Source organism: Triplophysa dalaica, chromosome 10, assembly GCF_015846415.1.
Source record: "Triplophysa dalaica isolate WHDGS20190420 chromosome 10, ASM1584641v1, whole genome shotgun sequence".
NCBI classification, from domain to species: Eukaryota; Metazoa; Chordata; class Actinopteri; order Cypriniformes; family Nemacheilidae; genus Triplophysa; species Triplophysa dalaica.
In genome coordinates, this window is record NC_079551.1 from 9,928,085 (window position 1) to 9,944,455 (window position 16,371).

General features: G+C 40.7%; 3 protein-coding genes across 3 annotated transcripts; all 3 read left to right on the forward strand.

The window, feature by feature from the left end:
* Positions 1–898: 898 nt before the first annotated feature.
* On the forward strand, positions 899–2,366 carry LOC130429945 (complement factor D-like). The gene is given in 5 exon segments (XM_056758799.1): positions 899–956; positions 1,131–1,237; positions 1,528–1,695; positions 2,059–2,124; positions 2,229–2,366. Coding segments are annotated over 5 exon segments (537 nt in total).
* Positions 2,367–6,371: 4,005 nt separating this feature from the next.
* Positions 6,372–7,916, forward strand: LOC130430523 (granzyme H-like). The gene is made up of 5 exons (XM_056759644.1): positions 6,372–6,479; positions 6,717–6,867; positions 6,987–7,119; positions 7,199–7,441; positions 7,523–7,916. The coding sequence occupies exons 1-5, from the start codon at positions 6,425–6,427 to the stop codon at positions 7,691–7,693; spliced, it is 753 nt and encodes a 250-aa protein (XP_056615622.1). The 5' UTR covers positions 6,372–6,424; the 3' UTR covers positions 7,694–7,916.
* A 4,757-nt stretch (positions 7,917–12,673) lies between these two features.
* On the forward strand, positions 12,674–14,354 carry LOC130429947 (mast cell protease 4-like). The gene is made up of 5 exons (XM_056758800.1): positions 12,674–12,802; positions 13,032–13,182; positions 13,356–13,488; positions 13,600–13,839; positions 13,926–14,354. Exons 1-5 carry the CDS (start codon positions 12,748–12,750, stop codon positions 14,094–14,096), a joined length of 750 nt encoding a protein of 249 aa, XP_056614778.1. The 5' UTR covers positions 12,674–12,747; the 3' UTR covers positions 14,097–14,354.
* The last annotated feature ends 2,017 nt before the right edge of the window (positions 14,355–16,371 follow it).

Genomic DNA, 16,371 nt, shown 5'->3' on the forward strand with positions numbered 1-16,371 from the left:
TAAACTGCTAGTTTTGGGTTAAGAGATGAGTGGGAGTCAGATTTATATCTGTCGAACATCCACCAAGACCAAAAACATATCACCAAAAATGGTTGCAATCTGACACACATCAAGTTGTGAACGTGGAAATAATGAGGGGCTGTAAATGTCAGGTTATTTGCTGAACACAAGTCTTCATATGAATATTATTGTATTTTGTACAAGTACATTGAATCTAGTGAATGTCTCACATGGAAAGATTACAGTAAAGAGTTTGTTTTATGTTATCGTGTAACATAACATTGACCACACTATTTACATTGATGTTCTGTTACCCCTTGACTGCACGTTATACCTGAAGCATGTTTTTACAGCAAATGATGCAGACGTGTTTTTCTTTTGTTCCATTAGGATGCCACCTCACCAACACGGGAGCTTTTGTCACTGTCATTTGCTGGATAAACAAGCCTGTATTCAAATTTTGTTTTTCTTGCCTAAAGAGCAATAAAAACACATCAGATAAACATTTTACAGATGCCAGTTTTCTGTTTAGACATGAGTGGAAGTCTGATTGAAATCTGTTTGAAAAGTCTGATTGAAAGACTGTTGTTGCATGCATTTTAAATATTGAAGTAGTTACACAAAAGGTATTTTATAAGATTATAATACATTCAAGAATGTTAACAGATAAATGATCATGTGAGATCAATCACTGGACCTTCAGGCTTTTTATTAAAATCCTCCTGATGCTTAAAGAAAATAACCTGCTAGTATGGACTAAATATTTTTGTACAGGCAAAATTACATAATTTCACACGAAAACTGTTAATACCACACACTTAAAAAAATCCTGTGGGGCAACTAAATGTCTCCACCTCCTTCTCATACAGTTTTCTCAGTCAGATCTCACATCTTCATCATGATCATCATCTCTCTTCTCCTGTTGGGCTCTCTGCTGCAACACCTGAGCTTCTCAGGTAAGTTGGGAAGTAAAAACAATCAAATATATTTCATATCAACATGGTCTCATATTTTATAATTTTTACATAAAATATTATATATTTATATTTGCATGAGATTATTCACAGTGAATATGTTGACTGGTATCTCGCTCTCGCTTTCTCTTTCGAAATTTGTTAATGTGGGGATAGTGAATGGCAGTGAAGCATGACCTCGCTCCAGACCTTACATGGTTTCAATTCAGGTGTATGGCTCACATAGTTGTGGAGGACTCCTCATCTCTGAACAGTTTGCCGAAGTACATTACAAAAAAAATTACAAACCATGACCAACTCGTACTCTCTCATTTATATTTGAATCTGCTCATAAATTACAGGGTTTCTGTTTGATGGGTTTGAAAGTGTGACCACATCCATTGACAACTGAGCTATCAACTATACATGTATTTGTGCTTAAAAACGTTGACTGAATTTAGTATTTTGCATTGGAGCATTGTTTAGAAACGACCATTATAACTTTCATCACTGACTCAGAACACATCTGATAAAATCTTTAGAAAGAATATAGAAAACTGATCAAACTGAACAGGGTTTGTGTTCTTTGAACAGCAAGAAGACTTTGACGGTTGTGGCAGGTGCACATGACTTCAGTAAAAGAGAAGACACTGTCCGTATTAATGTTGACTCTTATGAGATGCATCCGTGCTACAAGCAAGATCCAGCAAAATCTAAACAAGGGGACATTATGGATCTGAAGGTAATACATTGCGCTCAGTACTGTTAGGTCATCACTCCTGGCACAACCATCACTGGCAGAACCATAAAAAAATGAATGTGAAGCTTTGAGGGAGATTTTGGAAGGTAGAAGCCAGAAAGGTTTGCAGTTCAAAAGTGTGTCCAAAGGCATGTGTATTATGTAATTAATAGTGCTGAATTAAAATGTGTGTCTGGATGCTTAGTGAACATCAAGACGATTCCTATACCAACAAAACCAGAGGAGATCAAAGTCGATACAGTATGCAGCATTGCAGGGTGGGGACTTCTCTAGAAAAAAGGCACAACAAGTTCTAAACATATGGAGGCAGAAGTAAAGATTATGAATAAAACACATTGTAAAAAGCCATTAAAAGATATTTACATAGCTTCAAGTATGCTGTGTGTACATGGCCATGGAGGATCCTGCAAGGTATGAAAAACAGACTACACATTGTGTATTAATTGGCTTTATTGCTGCCATTAATTGAGATACATGGCAACTATGTTGATATGTGTGCGTTTACTTTTTCACAGGGGGATTCCGGAGGTCCTCTAGTCTGTGGAGACACTGCAGTGGGTGTATCATCCTTCAGTCGCATAAAAGATCAAGCTGATGTTTATACTGAAATCTCAGCATTTCTTGTATGGATCCAGAATGTAACTAAGAGCTAATTGACTTCTACATAAACAAGATTGAAATGTTTTCAAATGTTTCTCTTCTTATCATTCATTAAACTGCAGTAAGCATAGTTATAATGGTGTTCTTACCGAGTGTTTAATGGTTTCATTTTCTTTTTTCATAAAAACACTTTGTGCGTTGTGAGTAAAGCATCAAGTTATTAATCGTTGAACGATTAATCACTATTAATCACATCCAGAATAAATGTTTGTGCTAACATTATTTACGTCTGTTTATTGTGCAGTGGCTATTAATTTTGTAATTGTAAAAATACACAAAATAATAGCAGTCCAAGATAACTAAGCATATCATTCACTGTTTTTGGTAGAAGTTATATTTCTATATTGCAAATATTTTACTAGGTGTAGTAGAATAATAGAAAACCAACAGATCCAACAGTCATGACTGATCATTCTGTGTTATGAATAATTATTCTAAAAGATCGTGTTCAAAATAATATCAGTTCAATAACAGTGTGGAGTTCAATATGAGTGGCAAATCATTCTGTGAAAGAAATGATGTCAAAAAAGTGGCCATGTTTTACTGTGCATTTCTCTCTGAAATAAAAGAGAGTAAAATGGGTCGTTCCAGAGATTGTTCAGTAGAACAACGTACTGTGATTAGAAAATTGATATAATATAAAGAAATGCAGAAAATGAAAGGTTGCATAGATTAAATGATATCAAATGCTTTAAAATGGCAACCAAAACCAGAAAGACGTGTTTGAAACGGAATATTCGAAGAATATCACAGAATAGCAAAAATGGCCAAAATGGCAAAGACTCAGCCAATGATCAGCTCCAGGGTGATCAAAGAAAGTCTGATATTACCTGTCAGTACTGCAACAAGTAGAAGACTCCTATGTGATGCCAAGCTTTAAGCAAGAAGAATAGAATTTGCCAAAGAATACATTGACTGACCTATAGAGAAATGTAGTCTGCTACAACACTTAACATCATAAAAAACAGAAAATGGCGGCCTCTGCAGGTTATAAATAGTATTACATGTTGGGCAGGGATTGTTGGAAGTTGTAACCCTTGCCACAGTATGTCGTTTCTAATCAAAGTCAAAGTCAATGTCTGCCATATTCTCAATTCTGCCACATGTAAAGTACATTCATATAGAGGATTGAATTTGCGTTACTCTCAGACCCATGGTAAACACCCGCAAGACCGGCCTCGGCCACGCCCCTGGCACCAGCGTCTCCTCCTGTATATCCTCACACTTTATCCCCGGACTTTTAGTTACATTACACTTCCCAGAACTCTGTGCACTCACTCATCTACACTGATCAGTCACACCTGCATCCTATCAGTCACACCTGCACCCAATACCCACACTGCATTTAACCTCCACTTGCACCACCAGTCATTGTCAGGTCTAGTTGTATTCTAGTCTGTTGTACTTCCCCTGACCTCCTAGTTTATGTCTTACCCTTGTTCCCTTGGATGTTTTGTGTAATCCTAGATATTATCTGTTTCATGTGGATGTTTGTTACTACCCTGTGTCTTAAGTAAATCAGCTTCTTAACCCTGGTGTTGGATTGTGTTTGTCTTCAGTGTATGTGGATTGTTACACATGGAGCATACAAATAACATCACGGAGAATAAAAATAAATAAATATATAAAAAATACAGATAAATACAGATTATTATATATATGTAAAATACAACTATAAGGGATATTTTGAAAAGGAAAAATAAGATAGTTAATGGCAGATAGAGTGCAAACCAGTGAAATATGCAACAGTGCAGATGTGAGGTAGTACAAAGAGCTTGGGTCGTGGGTCAGCAGGGTGAAGAGTTGGGGGGCTAAGCACACATCCTTGGGGGACCCCCATGTTCAGTGTGATGGTACTGGATGTGGAACTGCCTGAGGTCTATGCCCTCTAGTGGTGATCCATCTCTAATGATATAAATATGAAGGCTTGGCAGAACATTATTGGAGTATAGCAAAACACTACTTAAAACATGCAGAAAAAAGGTCCTTAATTTGTATTATTAATTAAAGTCTTTCTATTCAACACAGAATAAGAATCATTAATAAACCGTCTGTGGTCTCGTTTTGCTTTAAACAAGTGCGGTTTAAAACTATATGCGGGTATAATGTTACCCCCAAAATAAAACATTTTGTTTCATAACGAAATTTGTCTGTTTTTGGAATGTGTGCAGATTGTAGGCGACTGGTGAACGCGATGGATATACTTCATCCATCCTTCAAAAGAGGCCAAATTAAAGGTAAATTTCACAGGCAAATCAAAATTTCCTCATGTTTTACTCACCTTCAAGGTCTCCTGACTGAATACAACTTTCTTCTTGATGAATATTGCAATCAAACTTATAATACCACGTATCATTTTACTTCCAAGCGGTAGAATGGGAGTGAATGGGCTTGACTGCACATGAACCTGAGGCTTGTTTTTCCAGCAAATGACGCAGGCGTGTCATAAGATCCGATGACTAACGCAGTATTTTTCATTTTGTTCCAATAGGCCCTTTTCAAATGACGTCACGCATCTTCCGTTCTGCCGCGATGCAGTCTATCGTTACTTCCGCTAGTGCCTCAGAATAGAGTTTACCAAGTCTCTCGCACAGCTGCCACAAATACGGCTAGATGATGTACAACATCTTGCAGACAAACTTTCATTTATGACAATATCAAAGCTAGATAAAGGATACAAATACAGAAATACAAATTATGAAGATACACGTTTTGTTTTCTTTTTGTGTTAGCGAAGGTGCTAGGATACATATTTGAATAAGTGTTCTGTCAGTTTTTCTGTCACTGCTGTTAAATTCCAGCGCGAATGCAAAACAGAAGTTCTTCTTCTTGTTTGTTTCAAGACGAATGTCACGATACACTGCTTTGTGAGACGGTGGAAGTTAAGTGACGTCATTGTGAAGAGGGCCTATTGGATGCCGCCTCCTCTACGCGGGCGCTTTCATCACCACCACCAAAACCTTGTTCAACTGCAGCCGAGGGATTTTAAATTGATTTACATTTATGCATTTTGCAGACGCTTTTATCCAAAGCAACTTACATTGCACTATCCTATACATTTATACATAGTTATGTGCAATCCCCTGGGATCGAACCCACAACCAACGCAATGCACTTACCACTGAGCTACAGGAAAGCTGTATGATTGAAGCTAGACATTAACGTTATAAGCCTTCTCAACATGGACATTTCTCTTCAACAAACTCATCGATTCGCTTCAGAAGACCTTTGTTAAGACCGCAGAGCTGTGTCGCGCAGTTCTTTGACAGATGGATGCACTTTTTGGAGCTTCAAAAAGTTGAAGCCCTTTCACTCCAATTCTACTGCTTGGAAGTAAGAGACGTGGTATTCTAACTTCCACTGCATTATTCTTCAGGAAAAAGTCATATTCAGTCAGGATGGCTTGAGGGTGAGTAAAACATGAGGACATTTTTTCCCTTTAAGGAGCATGTTACTAAACTTCAACTGCAATTCTTTCTTCTCACCACACGGGTTCACAATCCCCAGCCTTTTGAATTGGATGATACACTCATATGGGTTGATCCACTAACAGCAATGGTGTTTCCAGTCCTGTACCACACACAGATCATCTACATTCACACAGATCATCTACATTCGCAAATATTAACAATACCACACAAAGCTGAAGGGCTACAGTATTTACATGCATATAACATAAAGATAAAGAACACTAGAATGGATAAAGAAACCAAACCTATCTATAATTTGTTATTATTAAAATTAGCATTTCAAATTCTCTTTAATACCAATTTTTTCTAAACATTGTGTTAGAAAACTGTGTCAGTTAGAATATAACTGATGCTCGCTTCTAGATTTAGAGATCATGTCTAACCAGTGTGAGTCAAATTCAATTCTTATGTATAATCACCAAGACCACAAATACAACACCTATCATTGTTGCAAAGTAAGAGCTGTGAAAATCGAAACACAGGCTGCTTGGGGGGCAGAACCTGCCCACTCACAATGTTTTATCAACCTTAAACACTAAAGAGAATCTCAAACCTTCGAAACAACTTTCTAGAGAATCATCATGATCTTCACACTGCTTCTGCTGGGGGCTCTGCTACCACATGTGACTTTTACGGGTAAGTCTGATGTAATATAATTCACTCGTTCTTAAGTATGACATTTATTTTAAACATGGGCTGAATGTAGAGTATTAAAAATATGTATTTCTCACCTTTTCTTTAAACTGACATGAGAGTAAATGGAAAAATTTAACCAATGACCCTGGTGTTGTTAGCATTGAATGCATTTCTCATTTAAACAACAATTACTTTTTAAAAGATGTCTCTCTCTCTCTCTCTCTCTCTCTCTCTCAGCGTATGTAAATGTGGGTATAGTGAACGGTACAGAAGCAAAGCCACATTCAAGACCCTACATGGTTTCTGTTCAGAGAAATAAGCAACACATCTGCGGCGGTTTCCTCGTGTCTGAACAGTTTGTCATGACGGCTGCACACTGCTTTGAAAAGTATGCTTTTTCTTTAATCAGAATTTTCACCGCAAGTCGATAAAATCTAAGTCAATATTCACTTTACATTACATTTCTTATTTATTTCTTTTTAACAGTTTTCTCACCTCTTGATCTAGCGGACAGAGCTTGACGGTTGTGGTTGGAGCTCAAGATCTTAAACACAGTTCTGACCACATAGCTGTGAAGTTCTACCACATCCATCCTGGGTATGACTCTGAAAATCTGCAAAATGACATCATGTTACTTCAGGTAAATGACTAAACAATATGTAAGTTTCCATCTTATGCTTTTATCCACATTTCTGAGTTTCTGGGATTTTTTTACATAGTTCAACAGAACAACCAAAAAGACCAATAGCGTCAAACCGATCTCCTTACCAAATAAAAAACGGGACATCAAGGCCAAGTCCAAATGCAGTGTTGCAGGTTGGGGAAGACAGACCACCAATGGTTCTTTAACTAATCGTCTTATGGAGGTTGATGTCACCGTCATTGACAGCAAATCATGTCAGAAGTACTGGGGGAAAACCTCAAGGATGGTGTGTGCGATAGGTCACGGAGGATTTTGTCAGGTATAAAGTACATTCTGATCAAATAGACATTCTACTCCATTGAAACTTTTCTCAGCGTATAACTTTGATCACTTTTCACAGGGAGATTCTGGGGGTCCTCTGGTGTGTAAGGACACTGCAGTTGGTATCGTTTCATTCAACGAGAAGAACAACTGCAACAAACCAACAAGGCCAAACGTCTACACTAAGATTTCAAAATTTCTTCCCTGGATTAAAGCTATACTTGAAGGACTGAAACAAGAGCTGGACTGATAAAACACATAACAGCTCAGGAAGTTGTTGTGAATTGTTGTTTATTTCTATAATTCGAGTTTAATACCTAGCATTATTTCTAAACTTTGCGTCTGATCAGTTGCCAACCCTTTCACACGTGGACTGCTAACAAAAAGCCATTTCTTGTGTATGCATAAAATATATGAAGGTTAAGGCACAGATGCACATATGTTCACATGTCCACACCAGTAGAAAATAAAATGTATTCAGCAATAAAGACACATCTCTCAAAAATTTAACTGATGCTAGCTTGGAGGTTAGACATGAGTGGGAGTCTGATTGAAATCTACTGTTCATCCACCACCACCACAAACATCACAAACAATGTTGCAAAGTGACAAAAACATCAAGCTATGAGAGCGGAACGAAAGGGTACTGGGGAGCAGATAAAACATTTGTTTATTTGCTGTACACAAGTTGTTGCATGCATTTTAAGTATTTAAGTAGTTAAACATAAGATACATTATTAAAGAATATTAACAACTACGTGATCTGTGAGGTCAATCTCTGGGCCTTTAGGCTTTTTATTGAAGTCCTCATGAGGCTAACAGAAAATGACATGCTAGTACGGACCGAATTTGTTTCCTTGAAAGGTTCGTATTGGCATAATGATATTATTTATTGTGTAAGCATGTATTTTGCTCAACGGCACTTCACCTAGTTTATCACACAAGAAGTGTTGTTAAACTTTTATACCACAAGATTAAAAAAAACCTGTGGGGCAACTAAATGTCTCCACCTCCATCTCATTAGACTAAATATGACACATGTCATGAAAACTCATAAATTCTCAGTCAGATCTCACAGATTCTCATCATGATCATCATCTCTCTGCTCCTGTTGGGCTCTCTGCTGCCACACCTGAGCTTCTCTGGTAAGTAGGAAAGTCAATACAATCAAATATGATTTATGACTAACATATCAATATGGTCTCATATTTTAAACACTTTATATGAAGTATAATATATTTTGAATTGCATGACATGGAATCTCTCTCTTTCAGCCAGTGTGAATGTGGGGATAGTGAATGGACGTGAAGCACGACCTCACATGGTTTCTATTCAGCAGTATAGGTCGCATACGTGTGGAAGATTCCTCATATCTGATCAGTTTTCATGACTGCTGCACATTGCAGAAACACGTAAATTACAAATATAGCCATAATCAACCATTTTCAGCATTTCTTCCATGGATCCATAATGTAACTAGAAGTGCTAACCCAGATAGCAAACCGATGTTGAATCAACGTAGAATCAATATCTCTCGCGACATCGTAACGACGGGTGATCTCCGACGTCGATCGGCCATTGTTTTGCTCATCGGGGTAATGTTGAATCACGTCAGTCACGCCATTCAAAACTAACCGAAAATCGACGCAATTGGTTCACTTATCTAACAATGATTAGATGTTGATTTCAGCTGGGGAAACAACGTTAGAGATCAACACATATTCAAAACGAACAGACTCAATTGCTTTGCTGGCATTCAATTGAATCGATGTCAGCTTGGTGAAATTTACATAATAAACATTAAAAATAAAGATTTAACATCTCAAAATACTTTAAACTGTTAGATACATAAGCTTGTGTATGTATTATTTATTAAACATCACATTCTGTTAAATTGCTTATTATTATTTATGCAAATACATCTACAAATACATATTTAGAGCATGCAAACCTTCCCAGCAGCCCAGGACCCCTTCTACATCGGCTCCGGTTCCTGTGCCCCCAGCACAGGCGGCACCCCGAAAGCGGAGGTCAAGGGGGAAACCTCCACCCCGTCAGCCTCCTTCTCACAAGAAGTGACACTGACGGGAAGACCCCAGGGAGAACAACATCGGGCCCGACCTTCACAGCCACGTCTCTGATCGGTCGGTACGGGACGGTTCCTGCTTCGTCACCAAAGCCGGGCCCTTTTTACTCACAAAGGGAGTTTCCGTTCTCCCCGGGTGTACTTTCCAGCCAATCCCACACTCCACTGGACTGTGCTCGGCAATCCGACCGCACGTCTTGGCGTGAGGTCGAACACACATGACAGCAGCCACCACTCTCAAACTGACAGTGCGTGCAGCTGTTCCGCCAGGCAGGTAAGTCAGCGGAGCCAACCTTCCCTCCGGGGTCCCCCCCTGCGAGACGTGGTTAGCCTCGCCAGCCGACGAACCACCCCCCGTGGGAAAGGTGAAGCAGACCATCCCCGTGGTCTTCCTGTTCAGTCCCTGGGAGCTTGAGATCTGCCCACACTGGCTCGGTGGTCCACAGTTTGCGCCCAGTCGGTGTTTAACTGCCGGGAACACTTCAGGCAGCCAGCAGTCCCCCTGAAACAGTTTTCAGACGCTTCTGGGACACATGGCATCCTCAGCGGGGGTAATACCCCATGGGTTGATGCAATGCTATTTGCTCTGAGCAGGCAACAGCCTTTCGTGCAAGGACAAGCATGTGCCGTACATCTAATGTCAGGGTGGCTTACGCTGCTGGGCCATACACATCACAGGCAACCTGAACCAGACAGCCGACGTGCTTTCTCGTCAGTTTACGCCTCGCGGAGAGTGGCGACTCCACCCCCGGGCAGTCCAGCTCATTTGGCTGCTGTTCAGGCAGGCCCAGGTACTCCTGTTCGCCTCGCGTGACACCACCCATTTCCCGCTTGGTACTCCCTGTACAAAGTCCCGCTCAGCACGGATGCCTATGCGCATAGCTGGCCGCGGGACAAGGGGAAGTATGCCTTCCCCTCAATGAGCCTCATTGAACAGACACTGTGCATGGTCAGGGAAGAGGAGCACCAAGTGTTATTGGTGGCCATCTGCACTTGGTTCTCAGAGCTGATGCTCTTGGCAACGACTCCCCCCTAGTCCATTCCCCTGACCATCACCCAGGCTAGGGCCCCATCTACTAGGCGGTTATACGCTTATTAATGGCGCCTCTTCTCTTCCAGGTGTCTCTCTCAACGGGAAGACTCACGGAGGTGCTCGATCAGAATCGTGTTGTCCTTCCTACTAGAGACTGGAGACCAACATCTCTCCCTTCACACTGAAGGTGTATGTAGTCGCTATCGCCACTCGTCACGACTCAGTTGGAAACTCTTTTGGGCAGCACGACCTGGTCACCAGGTTTCCTAAGGGGCGCGAGAAGGCGGAATCTGCCCTGTCGCCTCTCCATACCCTCTTGGGACCTAATGTAGTCCTGGCGGCCTCTCTGGGCCCCCCTTCGAGCCCCTCGGAGGTTCAGATCTTCCTCACCTTTCGAGTAAGACGGCCCTCCTGATGGCGCTCGCTTCCTTCAAGAGGGTAGGGGACCTTCAAGCATTCTTTGTGTTCCCGGATTGCCTTGAATTCGGCCCTGGCAACTATCACGTTATCCTGAGACCCAGGCCCGGATACGTGCCAAAAGTTCCCACTACTCCCTTGCGGGACCAACTGGTGAACTTGCTGGCGCTCCCCATTGGGGAGGAAGACCCAACCCCATCCGTGTTGTGTCCAGTATGCACACTGCGCCTCTAATTGGACTGCACGCAGAGCTTCAGGAGCTCTGACCAGCTCCTTGTTTGTTTCGGAGGACAGCAGAAGGGGAAAGCAGTCTCCTAACAGAGACTGGCGCACTGGATCAGGGATGCCGTCACGGCGGCATACCGATCACAAGAGGCGCCACTATGGCAGGCATTTGTAGAGCTGCGGGTTGGGCTACGCCCAACACCTTCGCAAGGTTTTACAACCTTTGCGTAAACCCGGTGTCAGCCCACGTCCTGCGTGGCAACATGTAGGACTGGCATCCGGCGGGGCATATGCCTACGAAGAAGTCCTGCGTGGCAACATGTAGGACTGGCATCAGGCTGGACATATGCCTACGAAAGCACCTCCCCACCCTCCAGCAGGTTGGGTCAGTGTGCTATCTACCTCCCTTCTCGCCCAACCACATGGTTAAGAACAGGCATCCAATCCACCTCCCTTCTTACCCAACCACATGGTTAAGAACAGGCATTCCATTCATCACTAAGCAAGCACCCCCTAGGGGTCGGCTGGGCAGAGTAGCCTTCCCCCTTAGGCCGGGAGAACATATGAACTATCACAGATAGCTCTTACCGGACCTAGTCCTACCGGAAGTCTGTAACACCCCCTCCTTGGGCTGTTCCGTCTGATTTATCCTCATGAGATGGTTCCCCCTCCTGGTAACCCATGACCTCCCCCAAGTGGACCTCCACCTTAGCAGTTAAATACTCAGTCTGCATGTTCCATGCGATCTCCCCTAAGGGCGAGACCATATCTATATCCACTGTATTCCACATGGCCTCTCGCCTGTACAGAGCTAAGGTCTCCGTCCGTGAAAGGTTACTGGTCAGGGTGTACCCATCTTTCTCCAAGAAAGCAATGGGACCCCCCGACCATCACACTGGAAGGTTATAGGTTACAGTATTTCTGTATGGCCTACTGTTTACTTATTCTTTTATTAATTCAGTCAATTTCATTTTATCAATGCAGTGGAGCTTCACTAAACTCTGCCCTCTCGCAGTAAGCCGTTTCAGTGCTCATGGATCTACGTTTCAAATTTTTACTTAAAATTGTAGACCTTCGTACTTCCTTTAATGTGGAAAGATTATTTCTTCAAAATCGTTATCGATTTTACTTTAAATTCAACAGTGAATGAGAATCATAAATCAACCATCTGTGGTCTCTAAAATTGTGTTTTCATGGGTAGTTTAGCCCATGTGATTACACACAAACACACACAAATCCGGGCAAGCTCAAAAGAAGCAAAGTTTATCACTCAATTTGAACTTCTTTTACTACTTCTCACCACACAGGGTCATCTAAAGGTGCTTGATCAGTGACCAAATATTTAAACTGATGACAGTTTTTGATTTAGAGATCATGTCTAACATGTGAACATGGACTCGCACACCACAAACACATCATCATTGTTGCTGTAAAAAAGGAAACAATACTTAGGGGCTGAACCTAACCAGTTTGATTGATATATATGCGCCTGACACTAAACAGAACTTCACTCCTCAAAGACATCTTATAGAGAAACATCATCATGATCTTCTCACTGCTTCTGCTGGGGGCTCTGCTACCACATATGACCCTTACAGGTCAGTCTCATGAAATTTTATTTTGACTTCTTCTGCAGTATGACCTCTATTAGAAATGTTTTAAAAGTATAACTTTTGTATTTCTAATGTTTTCTTTAAACTAATATGAGAGTAAATAAAAAACGAAATTGAGAAAAAATTATCCCTTTGTGCTGTGGCACTCATTTCTTGTTTAAACATTATTGCTGTAGTCATATTTAATATTAATAGATGTCTCTCTTTCTCTCAGCGTATGTAAATGTGGGTATAGTGAACGGTACCGAAGCAAAGGCACATTCCAGACCCTACATGGTTTCTATTCAAAAAGGTGGTAAACACATCTGCGGTGGCTTCCTTGTGTCTGAACAGTTTGTCATGTCGGCTGCACATTGCTATACAGAGTAAGATTTTTCATTTCAAAATTTCATTATCTTCAAGTCCAGAGTCCGAAAAAAGCGAACATGTGAAATAACAATCAATATTTACCTTCTTAATATTTATATTTTATCTAAAGCTCTATTACTATTGGCGTCATTTGTCATTTGTAAACGGACAAAGTTGACTCTCTTAACAGTGGAGATAAGTTGACGGTTGTGGTTGGAGCTCATGATCTCGGACAAAGTTCTCGCCGGATGGATGTGGAAGTTTACAACATCCATCCTGAGTATGACTCTATAAAAGGGCTAAATGACATCATGATACTTAAGGTAAATGACTATCATCCTACAATTCTGTTTTCAATGGTTCTCAACCTGAGGGGAAGTTTGCTATCAAGTTTATGCCCTGTTTGAAACTGCAACTTTTGTGATTTTTCACAGCTCGATGGAACAACCAAAAATATGAAAAACGTCAAATCGATCTCCATACCAAATAAAGAAGAGGACATCAAGGCTGGGTCTAAATGCAGTGTTGCAGGTTGGGGAAGAAAGACCACCAACGGTTCTGGAACTGATCGTCTTATGGAGGTTGATGTCACCGTCATTGACACGAAAGCATGTGAGAGATATGGAATAAAACATTCTCAAGGAATGTATGTGCACTTGGTCCTGGGGAAGTTGTAAGGTATAAAGTATATTCTGATCAAATAGACATTCTACTCTATTGAAACTTTTCTCAGCGTATAACTTTTTATCACTTTTCACAGGGAGATTCTGGAGGTCCTCTGGTGTGTAAGGACACTGCAGTTGGTGTCGTTTCATTCGGCGAGAAGAACAACTGTGACAAACCAACAAAGCCAAACGTCTACACCAAGATTTCCTCATTTCTGCCCTGGGTTAAAGCTATACTTAAAGGTGTGAAACAAGATCTTGACTAACAAAACTCATTACCATTCAGAAAGTTATCAAATCTTTTCACTTGTCTGCTTCAGTGGAAAATAAAAAAAAAGTGTTTATAAAGTTGAAATCTTGTCAGCGGCAATACCTATGTGGTTAGTTCACCGACATATAGTGCCAGTGCACTTGCCAACGACCCGTGTTCCATTCTCGTCTCGAGCGTCCTTTGTCGTTCTCACTGGCCAACCTCTATCCAATGCTTTCCTCCTGTCTGTTCTCCTCTGTTCTTTCAAATTAAAGGCAAACATGTGACAAAAAAGTTGAAATCTTCATTTTCATGCCATAAAAACAATAGAAACACATAAAACCTGAATATATGGTTGTATGACTATGTATGTTTGATGCATGAATCGATCAAACTGCTAGTTTTGGGTTTAGAGATGAGCGAGAGATTTAAATCTGTTGAACATCCACCAACATGACCAATCATTGTTGCAAAGTGGAAATACAGGGCACTGGTGGGCTGCAAACTTTGTTTTCTTTGCTGTATATTTTAAGTATTTAAATATAGGGTTTTTTTTCGTTAGCATGAGAAGTTTCAACCAACACAAAACTTCCATTCCAGTCTGCCTGCTACGTATTCGTTCAATACTTGGAATATTTCGGAGCCGGTGGTTGTGCTTGGAAGTGAAAGACAACAGAGCAAATCTTCCTGCATCTCATCTTGATGCACGTACCGCACATAAACTAACATGATCGCCTTATTTTCCACGTCAGTCGATTCGTCCACTTGAATTGCGTACCACGGAGATGCTTTTAATCTGCCCAACAGCTGCCCCTCAATATCTTCAGCCATGTCATCAATTCTCCTGGCAACAGTAGCTATTGTCAGATAGTGGAACATGTTCCAACTTGCAAGCTGCTTTTTCCCCCAAAAGTTCCCGACAAATATCTTTTGCTGCCGGCAAAATTAGCTCTTCTCCGATTGTAAAGTTTTTTTTAGCTTTAGCTATTCGGTGAGCAACCAGATATGACGCCTTTGTTGCAGCTACGTTTACTGATGTTGAGGATATCAAAACTTGCCGCTGAGCGTCCAACTCACGTTTCTTTCTTTCGAAAAACTCCTCCGTTTTGTCTTTGAGAGTTGGGTGTTTGGTGGTTAAGTGCCGCTGAACACACAATGGATTTGGTGCCACGGAATCGCCTGTTGTGGTAAATCCATACTTAATGTATGAGTTATCGTATTTACGATTGAAGCTGGACTTTTTTTTCTTTTTTTTTCTCACTATTTTCGAGTTGGTCATCGCCTTTTCTTTTACCCGAACTGTCCGCAATGAAATTAGCCATTGAAGTTTGCTGAGGCCCGCTCATCTCTCACTTCTCTGTCACTTCAGGTGCACCGCACTTTTTTTGCAGTCCGTTCAGATACAACGCGTTGCTAAGCAATCGCAAGACGCCCAAAGAAACATATTTTAATCTATTTATTATTTATATTTTGGATTAAATAGCATGACATGTCATAGCACTTAAAAAAGCATTTAAAAAAGACAATTATTATTATTATAAAAAAAAAAAAAAAAAAATCTGGGAATATTTCAAGGCCCGGTACTAACGGGTCCACGGACCGGCACCGGTCCGGGGACCGGGGGTTGGGAATCACTGGCCTAAACTACATAACTTCTTAAGATGAATGCATGTGCAAAAAAGTTGCATCACATCTTGCGATGTGTCTCACATAAAAAGATCAAACCTAATGCCACACGGTTAAAAAAAGGCCCATGGGTAACTCAATGTCTCCACCCACTCACCTTACAATATATATGACAGTGTTTTCTCACTGAGATCTCACAGATTCTCATCTTCATCATGATCATCATCTCTCTGCTCCTGTTGGGCTCTCTGCTGCCATACCTGAGCTTCTCTGGTAACATTCTTTTAGCTGCCTCTTCATTTCATGTCATGATGTAGTTGGGAGAAGTTCACATGACTAACATTTCAGAATGGTCTCATATATAACATTTTATACACTTTTATATAAAAAATATTTCCGCTTGCATTACTTAATATTTTAACTAAATATAGAGGGTTTTAAAGCATGACCAACTCTGGAAACTAAGCTACCAACTAATGAATCCACTATAAGTATATTTTGGTTTGAAAAAACCTTTGACTCTATTTGGTGTAAAACTGAAAAAGTTCAAAACCCATTATTATAAATGCATAAAAATAAAACTTTGAAAATATTGATAAACAGGTGTTGGTACCTTTAACAGTGTAGAGACTGTGTTGACAGTTTTGAAAGGTGCACATGACACA